This window comes from Protomyctophum parallelum (assembly GCF_964188405.1).
Source record: "Protomyctophum parallelum genome assembly, chromosome: 15".
Taxonomy (NCBI): Eukaryota; Metazoa; Chordata; class Actinopteri; order Myctophiformes; family Myctophidae; genus Protomyctophum; species Protomyctophum parallelum.
Window position 1 is genome coordinate 30797016 of NC_139710.1, and position 21698 is coordinate 30818713.

The 21698-nt window shown below is 49.3% G+C and overlaps 1 protein-coding gene across 1 annotated transcript in view; it reads right to left on the reverse strand.

Annotated features, from left to right (window-relative positions):
- Nucleotides 1-21698, reverse strand: part of setbp1 (SET binding protein 1) — a 73519-nt gene that overhangs the window by 14197 nt on the left and 37624 nt on the right. The window contains 12 exon segments of the mRNA XM_083783152.1: nt 3437-3743; nt 4679-5095; nt 6568-6848; nt 7382-7730; nt 8900-9104; nt 9355-9742; nt 11507-12211; nt 12841-12999; nt 13475-15021; nt 15454-15696; nt 18387-18567; nt 20251-20833. Coding sequence (XP_083639278.1) covers nt 3437-3743; nt 4679-5095; nt 6568-6848; nt 7382-7730; nt 8900-9104; nt 9355-9742; nt 11507-12211; nt 12841-12999; nt 13475-15021; nt 15454-15696; nt 18387-18567; nt 20251-20833 — 5365 coding nt within the window.

Below are 21698 nucleotides of genomic sequence, written 5' to 3' on the forward strand. Positions count from 1 at the left end.
TTTGTGATGCTCAGTGACATCACAGATTAGAAGGTATAGCTTCTAATCTATGGTTTGAGCCTCAATCACCACTCTGATATAACCAGGCCTTGTCATTTCTTTCTGGACTTTGAAAGCAGTTTTAGCTGCAGTACCACAATGTCCTGAGGTGGTGGGGGTGCTGATATGCAGATTATTTAATATTTGAGTCATTATAATACTGATGCTAGATAAAACCAGGCTTGTTTCCATTCCATGCCAGCTTGGAAAATCAACAATGGTGGACATTGTAAACGAAGTAGAAATGCAAATTTGGAACTGAAGACTGAAGAAGAGGAGGAATTATACAAAGTGGGGTGACATTGATGACATCATGATGAGGACAAAATCAGTTGAGCTGTTCCTGAGAGCAATTTTCATTAAAGCACCAGTATGATATGAAAGCCTGATTGTTCAAAATTGGTTATTTGTGGGGATAGAAAACACATATGGGAGCCCCAAAAACACAAAAGAAATGGAAAAAGTTGAATTTTATGTTATAGGTCCTTGTTATAGGTCCAGTGACTACAACATGACGTAAGTTACCATCCTGATGACTACAAACCAGTGACTACAACATGACGTAAGTTACAATCCTGATGACTACAAACCAGTGACTACAACATGACGTAAGTTACCACCCTGATGACTACAAACCAGTGACTACACCATGACATAAGTTACCATCCTGATGACTACAAACCAGTGACTACAACATGACGTAAGTTACCATCCTGATGACTACAAACCAGTGACTACAACATGACATAAGTTACCATCCTGATGACTACAAACCAGTGACTACAACATGACGTAAGTTACCATCCTGATGACTACAAGCCAGTGACTACAACACGACGTAAGTCACCATCCTGATGACTACAAACCAGTGACTAGAACATGACATAAGTTACCATCCTGATGACTACAAACCAGTGACTACAACATGACGTAAGTTACCATCCTGATGACTACAAACCAGTGACTACAACATGACGTAAGTTACCATCCTGATGACTACAAACCAGTGACAAACCAGTGACTACAACATGACATAAGTTACCATCCTGATGACTACAAACCAGTGACTACAACATGACGTAAGTTACCATCCTGATGACTACAAACCAGTGACTACAACATGACATAAGTTACCATCATGATGACTACAAACCAGTGACTACAACATGACGTAAGTTACCATCCTGATGACTACAAACCAGTGACTACAACATGACATAAGTTACCATCCTGATGACTACAAACCAGTGACTACAACATGACATAAGTTACCATCCTGATTACTACAAACAAGTGACTACACCATGACATAAGTTACCATCCTGATGACTACAAACCAGTGACTACAACATGACATAAGTTACCATCCTGATGACTACAAACCAGTGACTACAACATGACGTAAGTTACCATACTGATGACTACAAACCAGTGACTACAACATGACGTAAGTTACCATCCTGATGACTACAAACCAGTGACTACAACATGACGTAAGTTACCATCCTGATGACTACAAACCAGTGACTACAACATGACGTAAGTTACCATCCTGATGACTAAAAACCAGTGACTACAACATGACGTAAGTTACCATCCTGATGACTACAAACCAGTGACTACAACATGACGTAAGTTACAATCCTGATGACTACAAACCAGTGACTACAACATGACGTAAGTTACCACCCTGATGACTACAAACCAGTGACTACACCATGACATAAGTTACCATCCTGATGACTACAACATGACGTAAGTTACCATCCTGATGACTACAAACCAGTGACTACAACATGACATAAGTTACCATCCTGATGACTACAAACCAGTGACTACAACATGACGTAAGTTACCATCCTGATGACTACAAACCAGTGACTACAACATGATGTAAGTTACCATCCTGATGACTACAAACCAGTGACTACAACATGACGTAAGTTACCATCCTGATGACTACAAACCAGTGACTATACAACATGACGTAAGTTACCATCCTGATGACTACAAACCAGTGACTACAACATGACGTAAGTTACCATCCTGATGACTACAAACCAGTGACTACAACATGATGTAAGTTACCATCCTGATGACTACAAACCAGTGACTACAACATGACGTAAGTTACCATCCTGATGACTACAAACCAGTGACTACAACATGATGTAAGTTACCATCCTGATGACTACAAACCAGTGACTACAACATGATGTAAGTTACCATCCTGATGACTACAAACCAGTGACTACAACATGACATAAGTTACCATCCTGATGACTACAAACCAGTGACTACAACATGACATAAGTTACCATCCTGAGGACTACAAACCAGTGACTACAACATGACGTAAGTCACCATCCTGATGACTACAAACCAGTGACTACAACATGACGTAAGTTACCATCCTGATGACTACAAACCAGTGACTACAACATGACGTAAGTCACCATCCTGATGACTACAAACCAGTCACTACAACATGACGTAAGTTACCATCCTGATGACTACAAACCAGTGACTACAACATGACATAAGTTACCATCCTGATGACTACAAACCAGTGACTACAACATGACATAAGTTACCATCCTGATGACTACAAACCAGTGACTATACAACATGACGTAAGTTACCATCCTGATGACTACAAACCAGTGACTATACAACATGACGTAAGTTACCATCCTGATGACTACAAACCAGTGACTACAACATGACGTAAGTTACCATCCTGATTACTACAAACCAGTGACTACAACATGACGTAAGTTACCATCCTGATGACTACAAACCAGTGACTACAACATGACATAAGTTACCATCCTGATGACTACAAACCAGTGACTACAACATGACATAAATTACCATCCTGATGACTACAAACCAGTGACTACAACATGACGTAAGTTACCATCCTGATGACTACAAACCAGTGACTACAACATGATGTAAGTTACCATCCTGATGACTACAAACCAGTGACTACAACATGACGTAAGTCACCATACTGATGACTACAAACCAGTGACTACAACATGACATAAGTCACCATCCTGATGACTACAAACCAGTGACTATAACATGACGTAAGTCACCATCCTGATGACTACAAACCAGTGACTACAACATGACATAAGTTACCATCCTGATGACTACAAACCAGTGACTACAACATGATGTAAGTTACCATCCTGATGACTACAAACTAGTGACTACAACATGACGTAAGTCACCATCCTGATGACTACAAACCAGTGACTACAACATGACATAAGTCACCATCCTGATGACTACAAACCAGTGACTACAACATGACATAAGTTACCATCCGCTCCCGACCGGATCATGAATGCTACCCAGGCTAGTTCATGTGTGTTTGTGTTCTTACCAGTAAGACACGGACTGGAACAGCGGCCCTGGATCTGGATCTGTCCCGGCTCCAGTCTGCTGTTCTGGAAGGACATCACGCCTTGCTCTCCGAACACGGCCCCGCCTCTCTTCCGGCTCCGCCCGCTCCTCTCCTCCTCTTCCTCCCTCCCCTCTCTGAACAGCTCAGAGACCAGCTCCGGGCTCCGCAGCGATTGGCCGCCGTAGCCGCCCGCGAAGCTGCCGATTGGCTGTCCCATCTGGTGGGCGTGGAAGTGCGCCTGGGCCAGGCCGTGGGACGACTCCAGCGGCCGCTTGGAGGAAGAGCCCTGATTGGTTGACAGGACAACAGTTAATAGATTATTAAAAAATAATAAAAATAATATAAAAAGTAGTAGGTAGGAGAATTCTGGATAAACCATTTTCTTAGCTTATTCTGATGTCGAGTGGAAGATTATCCGATTAATAATAACAATTTTTAAAAAGCAATCGATATAAATAACTGCCAAGTAAAAACATTTGATTAGTTTGCCAGCTTAGGTGTTTCAGGCATATGGTTAGGATGCCTCTCGGGCGTCTCCCTAGGGAGGTCCCACTGGGAGGAGACCCCGGGGCAGACCAAGGACCGGATGGATTATATCTCCACTGGGAGGAGACCCCGGGGCAGACCAAGGACCAGATGGATTATATCTCCACTGGGAGGAGACCCCGGGGCAGACCAAGGACCAGATGGATTATATCTCCACTGGGAGGAGACCCCGGGGCAGACCAAGGACCAGATGGATTATATCTCCACTGGGAGGAGACCCCGGGGCAGACCAAGGACCAGATGGATTATATCTCCACTGGGAGGAGACCCCGGGACAGACCAAGGACCAGATGGATTATACCTCCACTGGGAGGAGACCCTGGGGCAGACCAAGGACCAGATGGATTATATCTCCACTGGGAGGAGACCCCGGGGCACGGCGGGGCAGACCAAGGACCAGATGGATTATATCTCCACTGGGAGGAGACCCCGGGACAGACCAAGGACCAGATGGATTATACCTCTACTGGGAGGAGACCCCAGGACAAGTTGGAGGAAACACATCGACTCACTGGCCTTGGAACGTCTCGGGATCCCCCAGGAGGAAGTCACTAATGTTGCTCTGGAGGAGAGGGATGTCTGGAGCTCTCTGGTGGAGCTGTTGCCCCCGCGACCCGACTACGGATAAGTGGTTGAAGATAGATGGATAGTTTGCGGCAGTAACCCTTTCTTTACCTGATTGGCCAGCTGGGTGCGGTCACTGAGCATGGCGAGGCGTGCGCTGGTCTTGGCGCCGCTGAACAGACCGCCGAGCTCCTGGCGGTCCCGGGCACTCAGCAGGGCCTCCCCATGGCGGTCCCGGGGCTCCTGGCGGTCCCGGGCCCTCTGCGGGGCCTCCCCATGGCGGTCCCGGGCCTCCTGGCGGTCCCGGGCCCTCTGCGGGGCCTCCCCATGCCGGTCCCGGGCCTCCTGGCGGTCCCGGGCCCTCAGAGGGGCCTCCCCATGGCGGTCCCGGGCCGACAACAGGGCCTCGTCCTTGTGCTTGTGTTTGTGCTTGTGCTTCCTCTTGTGAAGGCGGGGGCCCCCGATACCCCCGAGACCCCCCACCGAGCCGGGGGTCCCACCCAGCGAGGACGGCACCGAGGAGCCTCCCTGCAAGCAAAGGAAAGGAAAGGTACTATGTTTACCCAGGGTAACTGGACTAAGGAAAGGAAAGGTACTATGTTTACCCAGGGTAACTGGACTAAGGAAAGGAAAGGTACTATGGTTACCCAGGGTAACTGGACTAAGCTCAATAACTTGTTTACAGCCAGGCCCTGCTCATAGAACATTTCATGATAGGGGTTCAATTAAATGCCTTGTCCAAGGGCACTTCAGTGGTGGTAATTTTAACGTGCAGGTCCGGGGATACGAACTAGCGACCTTCCCATATCAAGACCGCTCCGCAAACCGTTCGGCCACCGCTGCCTCAAGCATGTTATCGTAGGCATTGTATGGAACAAATCTATTCAAATCAATTACAATTCACCCTTTGTCAAGTCCCGCCCCTGGTTGTGCCCCTCTCTTCGCACTCATTGGTTGCTGTTTCGTGGTTGGACAAAAATCCTCTCTCTACATCCACTACCATTGAAATAACATGTTTTTCAGTTGCTTCGTATTGATATTCTGTGCATTAAATTCTTGTTTTAAACTTGGTGTCAGTAAAAAGGAACATCATAGGTGCAGCACGGTGACTCGGCATGTCATGTTTGTTTTTAGTTTTTTCCAAGAATAATACGTAAGTAGAGTGCTGAATGTCTACGAAAGTTGAGCGATTGAAGCCCACAAAAGATTCAAAAGATGTGTATACATTTGACGATATAATCCTGATGACTACAAAACGATGACTACAACATGACAGAACGATATCATCCTGATGACTACAAAACAATACTACAACATGACATAACGATATCATCCTGATGACTACAAAACAATACTACAACATGACGTAACGATATCATCCTGATGACTACAAAACAATACTACAACATGACGTAACGATATCATCCTGATGACTACAAAACAATGACTACAACATGACGTAACGATATCATCCTGATGACTACAAAACAATACTACAACATGACGTAACGATATCATCCTGATGACTACAAAACAATACTACAACATGACGTAACGATATCATCCTGATGACTACAAAACGATGACTACAACATGACGTAACGATATCATCCTGATGACTACAAAACAATACTACAACATGACGTAACGATATCATCCTGATGACTACAAAACGATGACTACAACATGACGTAACGATATCATCCTGATGACTACAAAACAATGACTACAACATGACGTAACGATATCATCCTGATGACTACAAAAAAATACTACAACATGACGTAACGATATCATCCTGATGACTACAAAACAATGACTACAACATGACATAACGATATCATCCTGATGACTACAAAACAATGACTACAACATGATGTAACGATATCATCCTGATGACTACAAAACAATGACTACAACATGACGTAACGATATCATCCGCTCCCGACTGGATCATGAACCCCGAAATAGGAATGCTAACGTCCGGTGCTAACCTGTACCTGCAAGGGGCTGACGGAGCGGGCCTGCAGCTTGGAGGCCGACAGCCCGCCTGCGGAGCGGGCCTGCAGCTTGGAGGCCTGCAGCTTGGAGGCCGACAGCCCCCCGGCGGCGTGGAAGGCCTTGGGTGGCGGTACGGCGGGCCTCATGAAGGGCGACGGGGGCCCCAGCGCCGGGTGGTGGTGGTGGTGGTGGGACAGGTAGAGGGGCCCCGGGGGGCCGGCAGCGGGGTAGTAGCCCAGGCTCAGGGGAGGGGGGCCCGGGTAAGGCATGGCGTAAGGCGCTGCAGCAAATCAAATCAAATCAAATCAAATCACCCTTTATTTATAAACGCACAATTTCCATTGTACCAAAAGTGTATCAACACGAACGACAGATAGAGAGAACACAGCAAAAAGACGACTACAGACAATAAAAGCACAATTAGCAAACTAATAATAATAATAAAACTTTATTTGTATAGCACCTTTCATGACATGAAATGCAGCTCAAAGTGCTTTACAGAGCAATGGAGAAAAAAAAGAAAAGAAAAGCAAGGCATAAAACATTAAAAAACAAGAGCAGTAATGCAATACAGTGAGGACATGAATAACAAAACATTTAAATTGTTGTAGAAGTGGGTCTTGAGCTGTGCTTTAAAAATGTCTACAGAGGCTGCCTGTCGAAGGTACAGTGGGAGTTTGTTCCACGCCGTCGGCCCCTAGAAGCAAAAAGCTGCTTCCCCGTATTTTTTAGTTGCAAATTCGGGGGTGCCGTCTCTATTAATATATACTCTAAGATCTGAGGTGCCTAATATAAGTGGGGGGGGTATTTTACCTGCATAGTAGTTCCCCCCCGGCAGGGCGTGGTGGTAGCCTCCGCCGTAGCCCTGGACGAAGGGCGACAGCTTGTTGGACGAGGAGGAGGAGGCCGCGCCGACGGCGCTCGGCTCGCCGCCGCCGGCCTTGGCCGGGCGGCCGGGCCGCCGCCGCTGCTGCTTGACCGCCGCCTTCAGCTCGGCGGCGCTCCGGCGGAGGAACGCCGGGTCGCACGGCGGGTACGAGGGGTCGTAGGCCACGGGGTAGTAGTGGTGGAAGTTGAGGCGGAAGATGGACGGGTACGGGTGGGTCGGGAAGCAGGCGTAGCGGCGGTGAGACACGCGCAGCTGCTGCAGCTTCAGCACCACCTGGGAACGCACGCGCGCACGCACACACACACACGGACGCGCGGACACGCACACACACACAAACACACACGCACGCACACACACACACACGCACGCACACACACTTTTTGAGCACATACCACAACATACGGTATGGTATGTAAATATCTCTAGCGATTTTTGACATTGATACAAAGAAGATAAGTTGTGTGTTGTATACCCATCAGAAGCAGGGGGTCCAAACTTTTGGACACAACCATGGCAAAAGTGCTTTGGCCATGCCTCGCGAAGAAAATTAAGAAAGTTATTGAAACAACAAGGATAAATTATGATGTTTTAGTAATGTTGTTCCTGTTCGTTTAATACTGCCAATCAAGTGAAAAAAAAATTATTTTACGGTGAAATATCCGAGACTATAGGGATGTCCCGATGACGTTATTTTGCTCCCGATCTGATCCGATATTTATATTTTTATAGCATATATTATACCTTATGCCATATCACAATAGTACAATATCCAAAATCACAGACAATATCCAGACTAATATTATATGGATATAATATTGATACTATAGGGATGTCCAGATAAGGTTTTTTTAACGCCTGATCCGATCCCGATCATTTGAAAATGGCCACGATTTCTGATCACGTGATCGGTGCGGGACAACCCTGTCCGAGACCATTCGGGTTTCATGGAAGATGTTCCTGCACGTAATACTAGTTTGACCACGTGAAATGACCACGTGAAATGCTCTAATCTTAAAATAAGCAAAAGTAGTCTATTCTTCTCCTGGAAAGGAGCCAGCTTAGGTGGTACGGGCATCTGGTTAGGATGCCTCTCGGGCGTCTCCCTAGGGAAGTCCTCGAGGCACGTCCCACTGGGAGGAGACCCCGGGGCAGACCAAGGACCACGTCCCACTGGGAGGAGACCCCGGGGCAGACCAAGGACCAGATGGAGGGATTACATCTCCAAACTGGCCTTGGATCCCCCCAGGAGGAAGTCACTAGTGTTGCTCTGGAGGAGAGGGAAGTCTGGAGCTCTCTGGTGGAGCTGTTGCCTCCCACGACCCGACTACGGATAAGCGGTTGAAGATGTTTGGATGGATAGTCTATTCTACAAGCTCTCAATGCGTCGCAGACACATTGAGAGTCGTGGCGACTGAGAGCTGGAATCCATGAGTGTCGCTCACCTCTTCCAGCTCAGACAGGAAGTGAAGGTGGTCGCGGCTCTGCAGGCACTTCCTCTTCCTGCGGTGGTGCTTCTGCTTCTTCTCCTGCTGCGACAGGAAGCCATCGACCGCCGCCTGCCGCTCACACCGCGCTCTGCTGCCCCTGCTGGACGCCTCCAGCACTGCAGCCTCCGGAGTCTCGAAGCCGCACAGGTCGAAGGAGTACCTTGGGGAACAACGCGCGCACACACGCACGCACACGCACACGCACACGCACACACACACACACACACACACACACACACACACCGTGTAACTACACAATGCACTCAGAAGAGATTCAGGAGACGCATGTTCAGGAGGTGTTTCTCTAAATGGGTTAAAGGGATCCCTGGCTAATGAGACAAATATGTATTAAAACAAGTATTAATAGTTTTGCATGTGCGTGCGACGCGTGCGTGCGTGTCGGTGTATACCTGCGGCGCGAGGAGGAGGCCGACGCCTTCTCTGTCTGGTCCGACGTGCTGTTGTTGTCCGTTCCGATGCCGCTGTCGCTGGGGATGGTCTCCTCGCTGTGGGACTCGCTGATGGGCGACAGGGTTGCCTCCTTGACCGACGACGCCCCGTTCTCCGACAGGTGCGAGGGCGAGTTGGCCAGCAGCCGGGGCGGGGACAGCTTCCAGCCCGCCGCCCCCGACAGGAAGCCCCCTCCCCCTGCCGCCGCCCCCGCCCCCCTGGAGGCGGACAGCGGCGGCGGCGGCTTGGCCGGCAGGGCTGAGATGGGCTGCAGGCTGGGCATGGCGGCCTCCGGGTGGTGGTGATGACCTCCGCCATGACCTCTCAGGACGGAGCCGGGAGGAGACACTGCGTGGAAGAGGTCAGAGGTCACTGTGGTCAGAGGAGAGCGCCCGGGTCCTGACGTCACTCGCGGGAGGGCATAGTTTGGTTCGACGTAGCATAGCATAGGTCCGACTGGATTAAGGTTGGTGAGGGGAGCGTTAAGGGTTGGGAGAGGGTTAAGGTTAGGTTTAGGTGTGCTGCCCCGTGGCGTGCATGCTTTTGGTTAGACCGTTGGTTAGGTTCACCCTAACCCTAACCTCCCACGGGGCAGCACACCTAAACCTAACCTTAACCCTCTCCCAGTCCTTAACGCACCCCTCACCAACCTTAATCCGGTCGTTTTAAGGCACCCCATACCAACCTTAATCCGGTCGTTTTAACGCACCCCTCACCAACCTTAATCCGGTCGTTTTAAGGCACCCCTCACCAACCTTAATCCGGTCATTTTAACGCACCCCTCACCAACCTTAATCCGATCATTTTAAGGCACCCCTCACCAACCTTAATCCGATCGTTTTAAGGCACCCCTCACCAACCTTAATCCGGTCGTTTTAAGGCACCCCTCACCAACCTTAATCCGGTCGTTTTAAGGCCCCCTCACCAACCTTAATCTGGTCGTTTTAAGGCACCCCTCACCAACCTTAATCTGGTCGTTTTAAGGCACCCCTCACCAACCTTAATCCGGTCGTTTTAAGGCACCCCTCACCAACCTTAATCTGGTTGTTTTAAGGCCCCCTCACCAACCTTAATCCGGTCGTTTTAAGGCCCCCTCACCAACCTTAATCCGGTCGTTTTAAGGCACCCCTCACCAACCTTAATCCGGTCATTTTAACGCACCCCTCACCAACCTTAATCCGATCATTTTAAGGCACCCCTCACCAACCTTAATCCGGTCGTTTTAAGGCCCCCTCACCAACCTTAATCCGGTCGTTTTAACGCACCCCTCACCAACCTTAATCTGGTCGTTTTAAGGCACCCCTCACCAACCTTAATCTGGTCGTTTTAAGGCACCCCTCACCAACCTTAATCCGGTCGTTTTAAGGCACCCCTCACCAACCTTAATCTGGTTGTTTTAAGGCCCCCTCACCAACCTTAATCTGGTTGTTTTAAGGCACCCCTCACCAACCTTAATCTGGTCGTTTTAAGGCACCCCTCACCAACCTTAATCTGGTCGTTTTAAGGCACCCCTCACCAACCTTAATCCGGTCGTTTTAAGGCACCCCTCACCAACCTTAATCTGGTTGTTTTAAGGCACCCCTCACCAACCTTAATCCGATCGTTTTAAGGCACCCCTCACCAACCTTAATCCGGTCGTTTTAACGCACCCCTCACCAACCTTAATCCAGTCGGACCAATGCTATGTCTAACCAAAGTATGCCTCCCGCCCGTGGGAGGCTAGGGTTAGGGTGAGGGTTGGAGATATCGGACCAATGCTCTGTCTAACCAAAGTATGCCTCCCGCCCCGTGGGAGGTTAGGGTTAGGGTGAGGGTTTGAGATATCGGACCAATGGTATGTCTAACCAAAAGCCTCCCTCGCACCCGTCACTCGCTCATCCCCTGGTTCATGGAAGTCTTTCTCTACGGGGATTATAATACAAATTTAAAGTGCATGAACCAGTGGATTTAGCGCCCTCTACCGATATTGATGTCAGACTTCGGTGCTCAGTTAGTACCACTATGGAGCCAGCAGGGGGAGACACTGTGTGGAAGGTAAGAGGTCACTGTAGTAATGTAGTCAGTACCACTATGAATTTAAATAGCATTTCTAAAACCGTATAGGCTACTAACCTTGAGTGGAAGGCACTAGGAGGCTCTCGTAGAGGCTGGAGACCCCGGAGGGCCTGTCCCTGCCAGCCCACTTCATGGAGGAGTCGGAGGGTCTGTCTCCGCCCCCGCCCCACCGGGACGAGTCAGAGGGTCTGTCTCCGCCCCCTCCCCACCGGGAGGGGTCGGAGGGTCTGTCTCCGCCCCCTCCCCACCGGGAGGGGTCGGAGGGTCTGTCTCCGCCCCCTCCCCACCGGGAGGGGTCGGAGGGTCTGTCTCCGCCCCCTCCCCACCGGGAGGGGTCAGAGGGTCTGTCTCCGCCCCCTCCCCACCGTGAGGGGTCAGAGGGTCTGTCTCCGCCCCCTCCCCACCTGGAGGGGTCAGAGGGTCTGTCTCCGCCCCCTCCCCACCGGGAGGGGTCAGAGGGTCTGTCTCCGCCCCCTCCCCACCTGGAGGGGTCGGAGGGTCTGTCTCCGCCCCCGGGCCACCTGGAGGGGTTGGAGACCTGGCTGTCTCTGCCTCCGCCCCACCTGGAGGGGTTGGGCACCTGGAGGCTGGTCTCGGAGCGCGGCTTCCTCCCTCTCTTCTTCCCGATGTAGATGGTCCCTCGCTTGCTCACGTTGATCTGCTTCCCAAGGCGAGCCTCGATGCTGGACGCCACCGCGCTCATGGCCGACGACACCGGAGCGCCGGGCGACTTGAGCGCCAGGCTGCCGTTCTGAGCCGAACCTGAACCACACGAACCACACGTTGGAGAATTGAGCCGCTCGGAGCGATTGGTGGGCAAATCAGCAGGAAGGCGATCAATGGGTAAAGCGTGTAGGGGGAAATCTGAGACTTTTCAGGGATACTTTTTTGGGGGATACTAGAAGCATCTATAGCCCAGGATACCAGGTAATGAAGCTAGCGTCCGTCGATATAACATGGTGTCTAAAGGAACATTCTTATTTGTGGAGAAAGACACTGCATGGAAAGATGAGTTAAAACCTCTTAAACCCCATGGGGGTCCGGGAGGGAAAATCTAAAATATCGGAGTTGGAACCTGAGACCTTGACCAGCCCCATTTACCCGCTGAGAGCTGTTCATGAGGTGGACAGCCCCCAATCCCCCGCCGGCGGGGGATTGGGGCTCAAAAGGCTATTAGGTAATATACAGGTGTGATGGTACATTACGGGAGTTTACTGGAGTTTGTTGGAAAGTTTAACGGGAGTTTCCTGTGAAATACACATCCGTATTACATTATTTTTGCGCAGTGAGCGAAGGACAAATTCAAAGAAACAATCAACATAACAAAAACAAAACAAAGACGCAAATAAACCAAAAGAACAAACAAAGCAACAGGAGAAGAGATGACCAACCTGACAGGATCTCGTTCAGGATGCTCTGGACCTTCCCCAGCCTCAGCTTGGCAACGGGCCTGGGGGCATGTCTTGGCCTGCCGGGCCGGGCGTGTCCCCCCGGCCTGCCTCGCTTCAGTTTCAGCCCGCCGGAGGCTGCGGCACCGCCAGGGACTAGGGCTGCACGATATGGACAAAATTCCATATCTCGGTATTTATGCCAAATATTGCCGAAATCGATACGATACGCGCTATTACCGTTAAAATGTGATATTCTGTATTGTAAGTGTTGCGACATTGAAAACAAAACATTTTTAAAAAAACACATAACAACAATATCACTCTATTTTATTTCAAGTGCTATTGGGTTCCCACACTTAAAGTGTAGCAACAATGAAAACTACCATGGATGGGATGTTGCTGGCTTTAAAAGTGGACGATATATGGACGATATATTGATATATGGACTATATATTGATATATGGACGATATATTGCTATATGGACGATATATTGATATATGGACTATATATTGATATGTCGCTGATATATTGCTATATGGACGATATATTGATATATCGCGACAGCGTTGCCATTTTGGGACACTGATATTGTGCATGTTCATACCTCCATAAGGATGTATTGTGCAGCCTTACCGGGGACAGAGGACGCCATCTGGGCCAGCGTGGTGGCGGTCAGCTGCTTCCTCCGCCGACTCAGCCCCACCCCCGGGTGGGAGGGGTCCCCTCGCCGCGCCAGGGGGCTCGGGGGCGACGTGGACCTCCCCTCGTGGACCGTCTCCACAGTCAGGAGGGGCTGCTTTTTGGGCCGCCCGCGTTTCCTCTTGACGGGCGCGGTGTGCACCGTCAGGCTGTCGGTGTTGGCGTAGAGAGGGCTGGCGGGGGTGATGGGGAAGGCGGAGGGTGGGTCGGCCACGCTCCTGTTGTCCATCTGGGGCGGCGGCGGCGCCAGGCTGCCGGGACTCCTGCTCTTCAGGTAGGACCATCTGTCCTTGGTCTTCATAGGTCTGGAGCTGCAGGGGCTCGCTGAGGGGCTGCAGGGGCCGGGGCTTGGAACCAGGGCTGCCCGGGGTCCAGGGCTGGGACTGGGGCTAAGGTTGGCCTGGGGTCTAGGGCTCGGGCTAAGGTTGGACCTGGGTCTAGGGCTGGGGCTAAGGTTGGCCTGTGGTCTTGGGCTGGGGCTAAGGTTAGGCCTGGGTCTAGGGCTGGGGCTAAGGTTAGCCCTGGGTCTAGGGCTGGGGCTAAGGTTAGGCCTGGGTCTAGGGCTAGGACTGGGGCTAAGGTTAGTTCTGGGACTGGAGCTAAGATTAGTTCTGGGACTGGAGCTAAGATTAGTTCTGGGACTGGCACTAGCATTACTTCTAGGTCGAGGACTCGGGCTAAGGTGAGGCCTGTGTCTAGGGCTAGGACTGGGGCTAAGATTAGTTCTGGGTCTAGGACTAGGACTGGGGCTAAGATTAGTTCTGGGTCTAGGACTAGGACTGGGGCTAAGATTAGTTCTGGGTCTAGGACTAGGACTGGGGCTAAGGTTAGGCCTGGGTCTAGGGCTGAGATTGGCTCTGGATCTTGGCCCGGGGCTAAGGTTAGGCCTAAATCTAGGGCTGGGGTTGGGACTGCCGCTGGCCATGGGAGCGGGGGGGCTGGGCATTCTGGGGTGGACGGTGGCGGGGGACCGGGGCCCGGGGCTGTGGGCGTGGCTCAAACTAGACTCCCTGAGGCTGCCGCTGAGGTCGGCCCCGCCATTCTTAGGACGTCCCACCGCGGCGTTCTTCTTCACTCGGTTTGCGTTGGAGGCGGAGTCGGTCTCGGCCACGGACGGCGACACCTCTCCCTTCTCTCTCCTCTCTCCTCTGTCCGCGGAGTCCTCCGGCCCGGCTCCAGACCGGCTCTTAGGAGAGTTCCACATCTTGTGGGCCACTTTGGCCTCCGGGGGGCCCCCTCCGACTGGAGGGCCCTTCTCCGTGATGTCAGAGACCTGCTCCTGTTCCGATTGGTGGCGGCAGTCCTCGGCGGCGGCGGCGGGGAACGACTCGTCGAAAGAGCGCCTCCTTCTCTTCTTCCTCCCGGGCTTGGCCTCGTCCGCTGCCGTGGCTCCTCCTCCTCTCTGCTCCTCCTCCTCGCCTCTCCTGCCGTTAGCCGTCCTCTCCCTCTCCTCCGTCCTCCTCTCCTCTCGCTCAGCAAGTCTGTCACCATCACAACATTTCATTCATCAATTAACACCCCGAGCGGTAGTTTAATTTCTAAGTCTACTTACAGGACATTAACATCACATTTAAGTTTCCTTTGAATGTCTGTCAGATTTCTCTACATAACTGTCTCAGCTGTTGGTGCCCAAATGTGCTTTGAATGACTGGCGCATCGGTTGTGTGCCCCCCTGATTATTAATAACATCTAAACATGTAACATGTAAACACAACATGAACATAGTACTCTTATTATGCATATCGCATTCTCGCCAAGAAATATTTTCGAGCAAAAAAAAGAAAAAAAAATCTTAATTAAGATTTGAGTGCCAGCCTTAGCTAACTATTGACAATACGATTGTTTTTGGTGCACAGACAATGACCGGTACAAATAATACAAAATAAATAATGTCCCCCCTCTCCCCCGCCTACCGTTCAGGAGGCGTGTCCTCCTCTCTGTACTTGTGTGTGTCGTCGGGGGGCGGGGCGCCGGGGGGACTCTCTGGCCCTTTCTCTGCCTGCCGCGCCCACGTGGCGGCGTGCGGCGGAGGATTACCCAGCATCCTCTGGGAGTCCTTCCTGCCGTACTTCCTCTTGATGTTGCCAAAGAGCTGCTCGCTGGCCTCCTGTATGCCCCTCCCCCTCTGCTCGCTGGCCTCCTGTATGCCCCTCCCCCTAGACACAAAGAAACATGGCAACAACATTGACCCAATTAGGTGTTTATTTTATTTTATTTTTGAGGGGTGCTAGCCCCTCCTATATACAGGTTTAATGTTTGTTTTTAGTTCAATGTTTGTTTTGTAAACGCCATTGACAATGAAGGGAAAATGTAAGTCATATTGTCCCTCATTAAGTCATATTGATCATATTGAGTGCCAATTCAGTTCTCCCATTATAAAGAAAGAAAGAATTTGTAATTATATTATGCATGTAATGTGCATGTCATCACCTGTACACCAGATTAGAGGAATTTTCAAAATATGGATGAAAAAATAAATAAATAAATTAAGAATAAAAAAAATCCCAAGGGAGAGACGTCTTGACGCCCGTGGCATCCATTACAAAGACGTCAATTAGACGTCTTGACGTTTATGGCTACTAAACCGTTTTAATGTTTGTGTTGGCACAGTTTGGCACTGTTACATCACCTAATCAACGACTTTAACACGGCGAACATGGAGGGTTAAATTAGTACCCTAGCCCAGTGTTTCCCAACCTGTGTGTCGCGGAGCTTTGGTGCTCCGTTTGATGTGTCAAAGTGCTCCGCGTAATTTGACCGAAATTAAGTTATAGTGTTACTTTCTGTCAAATCAGGCGGCACACTAACTCTCCCCCGAAAGCAATATTATAGCTACTGGGCTGAAGGCTTCTTATTGTTGCGTCGTTGTTGTCACACGTCTAACCATTAGACGTGCGATAACAACAACACGGAACAATAGACTAACGACCCTCGGCCATTGAAATGTTAATGCTTAGATGCATGCAGAAGAGGCTACATTTCGCTCCCTCCAGAAAGACTGGAGCGCGCAGAGCGCAGCCACATGCACGTAGACAGCAGACACATACAGTCCTACATGTCCCGACCCAAACACGTAAAGTAAACGTGACGTTGTTGTGATTAAACATAATGTGCCACGAAAAATAGCTGTCCATAGATGTCCAAACATGATCGCCTCGTTCGGCCAACAAAATATATCTCCCTCCCTCCACAGAAGCGCAGTGATGCCTGATTTATTCTTCGTCGTACACGTGTTATGCTTGCATGCTGAAAATGGCTGATCTACACAACGCGTTGCGGACGCAACGCGTTGTGAGCTTGTCGATCAGCTATTTTCAGCACGTGGAAATAAGCAGGCTGTGAGAACTGAGACCCTTCACAATAAAAGCATGCAGCTTTCACAAGTTGGCCCATAATAAAGACAAGGAAAAGGATTAGGTGGCATTTCACATTGCATATGATAAATCTTTTGAAACTGAGGCACTGTCTCTGTCCTTTTCTTTCTCGTTATTTGATGAGTGCTGTCATGTGTGTTTTTATTTTATTATATTACTTTTACTATAATATATATATATTTAATATATATGTATATTTTATATATGTATATATTTTTATATATATATATATATATATATATACACACACACACCCCCCCCCCCCCCCCCCCTAGGTTTTCCCCGAGATTTTTAGGCTATGAAAAGTGTTCCCTGGGACAAAAAAGGTTGGGAAACACTGCCCTAGCCCGCCAAACACGAGACTCTCGTGTTCCAGGGTTTACATTATTTAATCCATGTTTTGATCTGATTGTATCGTTAGCCACCGGTTGCTAACACAACAACATCAAGTAGGACAGTGGCCGAGGCCATTTTGAAAATGCGCGCGCATCCACTTCCATTCTAAGCCCTGCATTCAAAGCCCTGTATCTCAGAAACGACATTGAGGGGCAGTTTCTCTGGCCCAGACAAGCGTTTTCAACGGCCTGTAGGAGGCGCTGTGATGCTCAATGGCCTGTAGCAGGCGCTGTGATACTCAGCGGCCTGTAGCGGGCGCTGTGATACTCGCAGTCGGGGTTTTCCACCACCGACAGAGAGAACAACCACCGTTTTAGTCATAGTCTCTTGAATAGTTTTAGTCACATTTTCGTCACCTGGAATGTCTTAGGGCCGATTCATACTCCTATTTTAGAGCCGAATAAAAGTCGGTTCGGCTCTGTAGAGCCTACAATTTGATGTCATTTGAGGTTCGGGGGGGCGGGTACCGTCCTAAAGTCGGCTCTTCGGTGCTAGTGAAAATTTCTGGCGAGCCGAAATCATTTCGGCACTACAGCGCCGAAACAGCGGTAAAATAGGAGTATGAATCGGCCCTTAGTGTTAGTCTAGTTTTAGTCGAATAAATATCATAAGATTTTAGTCGACTAAATCTACAGTTGATGTAGTCGACTAAAATGTATTTTGGGGCCTGGGCCGTGGCTCAGTGGTCCAGGCACCTTGGCTGGCAATCCAGTCTGGCAGTGTGCCGCGGTTTTGACTCCCGATCCCGACGGCCTTTACTGCATGTCTTCCCCCCCATCTCTCTCCCCATTTCCTAGCCTACTATTTCAGCCTACTGTCTGTCCCTCCATAAAATATATAAAATAAAGGCGAAAGCCACAAAAAAACCCATTTAAAATGTATTTTGGAGGGCCTTGATGCCGTCGTAATGACTGTTAAAATAGCCGAACCAAGTGTTAAATGACTTATAACTGGATCTCTTGTCCACTAGTCCCTTCCTAACATTTTAGTCTAGTTTTTATTTGTTGACTAAATTGTCAGTATATTTAGTCTTATAGTTTTAGTCGAAGGTCCAAAGCTCAAGGAGGTGAACAGACCTGCTCAGAGACGTGAGGTTCAGGATGCTGGCGTCCGTAACCACGGGCAACTGCAGGTCCGGGGTCAGCGACCTCTGAGGGGAGGGGCTCGTCGGTGGAGAGCTCCTATTGGCTGCCGCCGCCGCCGTCGGGTCCCTGGAGGCGGGGTCTGGGCGGTCCAGTGGACCGCCGGCCGACAGGGCTGTCAACGATCGTCACGTCGTTTTAACAAACAATTCATTCTCCGACAAATCAGTGTGATTTAAAAAGACGAACTTCACCCGTTTTCATGATCGGTCCTCAATAGACCATCGCAGTCCCGCCCCCTTTCAGTCCCGCCCCCTCCAGAGACCCGCCCCCTTTCAGTCCCGCCCCCTCCAGAGACCCGTAAAATAATTCCCTAGACTTTTCAGAAAGTATTTATTTAAAGACGTTTACGCCGCGGACAAAAACAACTCGGATCGTAACAAATCATGACAACGAACACAATGTTTTGGGCCAAATTGTAATTATGTGTTTGGTCCAAAATATTGTGTTTATCGTCATGAAGTTGGCTTCGTACGACGCTTAAAAAGGTATTTAAATAAATACTTACTGAAATGTCTATGTGAAAAATGCATTGGGATTCATTTCCTGGGCCTGGCGTCGTCCTGAAAGGGGGCGGGACTGGCGTCGTCATGAAAGAGGGCGGGGCTGCGACGCTCTATTATGCACATTATAATATGTAACCATTGCTGTCTACACACTCTGAGTGCTGTGGACCAATGAGCAATCACTCAAACCTCCTGAGCAGACATAAGCAACTACAGACCAAACATACGTCACCTTGACACCAACTATCCAAACGTTAATGCGAAGTGAGGGCCCCTCACTTCACACAGGTGTGATTTTTTTTTTCAAATGAATTTTGGTATATATGGAATCAATGAATAGTTACATAAGGCTATGGAATACAAGTTCAAATTTAATTTTATATCAAGCTGGTAGGCTAGCAATTATAGGAATAGATATATATCAGTGGTTCTCAACCTTTTCAGGCTGTGACCCCCCCCCCCCCCCTCAAAAGTAATCATATTTGAACTGGGGACCCCCCACCCAGACAAGCAATAGATATAAATTATATTATTTAAAAATCTGGCCAATGTTTGATCAGTTTTTGAGTGGTGCAACTGAGCACGGAAACAGCATGGTTGTTTTTCCACCACCTGTGCACAACCTAACACACACACAAACACACACGCACATATTATCTCATTCCATGCTACAGGACGCCTTATGACGCCTCCCCTTTATCTGCATATATGCTGATTTAAGACGAAGCAATCAATAAGAACAGTTGAAATAAGTGGAAAACAGTGGAAAAGATGCATTAACAGATTGGAGAATTACAGTAGAGAGGTTCAATTTTGGGGCTAGTAGACCGTTATAGAGCGTCGCAGTCCCTCCCCCATTTATTTAAAGACGGTTACGCGGACAAAGCCAACTCAGATCGTGACAAATCATGACAATGAACACAATATTTTGGGCCGATCAAATCATTAGAAAGAAGAAAATAAAGGCACTATTTGTTTTGTTTTTCTTCTTATAAATGATTTGATCTGCCCAAAACATTGTGTTCATTGTCATGATTTGTCACGATCCGAGTTGGCTTTGTCCGCAGCGTAACCGTCTTTAAATAAATACTTTAAGAAAAGCCTATGGGCAAAATGCATTGGGATTCATTTCCTGGGCCACTCGTCGTTCTGAAAGGGGGCGGGACTGCGACGCTCTATAGAGATTAACGTTAGCTTCCACATTAATTCATTCCCAAGCACACCGGAGGAGGAGGCTTGTTGTTGTTGCTGTGGTGATATGCTAACGGGCTAACGGGGCTAACGGGGCTCACCGCTAGATTCCAAGCTCCAGTCGGGCGGAGGAGGAAGCTGCTGCTGCTGGTGGTGGAGGTGGTGGAGGTGGTGCGGGTGGTGTGGGTGGTGCGGGTGGTGGTGGTGCAGGGGTTGCATCAGTATGTGCTGCACATGGTGGTGGTGGTGGTGGTGTGGGGGGTGGTGCTGGTGGTGCTGGTGGTGCTGAGCGAGCGTGTGCTGCGCCACCGGAGGCGCCAGGCCGCCACCGCCGCGTTGGGGCGCCATCTGGTGGTGTTTGGGCGGAGGAGGAGGAGGAGGCGGGTGGTGTATGGGTGGCGGCGGGTGTTTTTTGGGCGGGGGAGGCGGGTGGTGCTTGTTGGACGAGGCCTGGGGCGGCGGCGGCTGCGGCTGCTTGGCCGTGGAGGCGGGGGGTGGGGGTGGCGCCGCCTGGTGGTGGTGCCTGGGCGACGGTGTGGAGGGGTGGGTGGGGGGGTGGTGAGGAAGAGGAGGAGGAGGAGGAGGAGGGTGGGGGGGTGGCGGGGGGTGGTGGTGCTCGCCCAGGAGCTGCAGGAGACCTCCCTCACGATGCTCCCCCGGCAGCCGGAACTGGCGCTCGTAGGTCTGAGGAGAAGAAGAAGGATTTACGATTTAGGCATTTATAGCAGACTCTCTTAATCCAGAGTGATTTACAGTAAGCAAGAACAACAGACTTGGTAATACATCACGTACATAAACATAGTCATCATGAATCATACGTAAAGTACCTAACCTAACAGAACCTAACAGAACCTAACAGTACCTAACAGAACCTACCAGTACCTAACAGAACCTAACAGTACCTAACAGAACCTAACAGAACCTAATAGAAACCTAACAGTACCTAACAGAACCTAAAATAACCTAACATAACCTAATAGAACCTAACAGAACCTAAAATAACCTAACAGAACCTAAAAGAACCTAACAGAACCTAACAGTACCTAACAGAACCTAAAAGAACCTAACAGAACCTAACAGAACCTAACAGAACCTAACAGTACCTAACAGAACCTAAAAGAACCTGACAGTACCTAACAGTACCTAACAGAACCTAACAGACAGGGCTGCACACAACGTTTTTGGTCTAGTACTCAGAGCAGCACCTGGAGGAGTTTCTTGGTGCTCCTAAAATGCGGCGACCCGTCTCACCGGATGGATAAAAGAGGGATGAATAACTTATAGCAAAACGATATTTATTGGATGAGTGGGGAGTCAATGGAGGGTATTGCAACTCTAGATTTAGCCCTAGAATGGCTCTTGTTGTAGATTCATCCCATTATTAAAAAAATCTAAATTTGCTAAAATCTAGGTCCATGTGTGGTCCAGCCCTATGGAATGCATATTATAATAAAAAACAACTTAATACTTCCTAAGGTTAATATGAGCATCAAAGCAATATTTAGATTTTTTATTAGTTTGTATTTAAATAACCGATCTACTAGCTCAC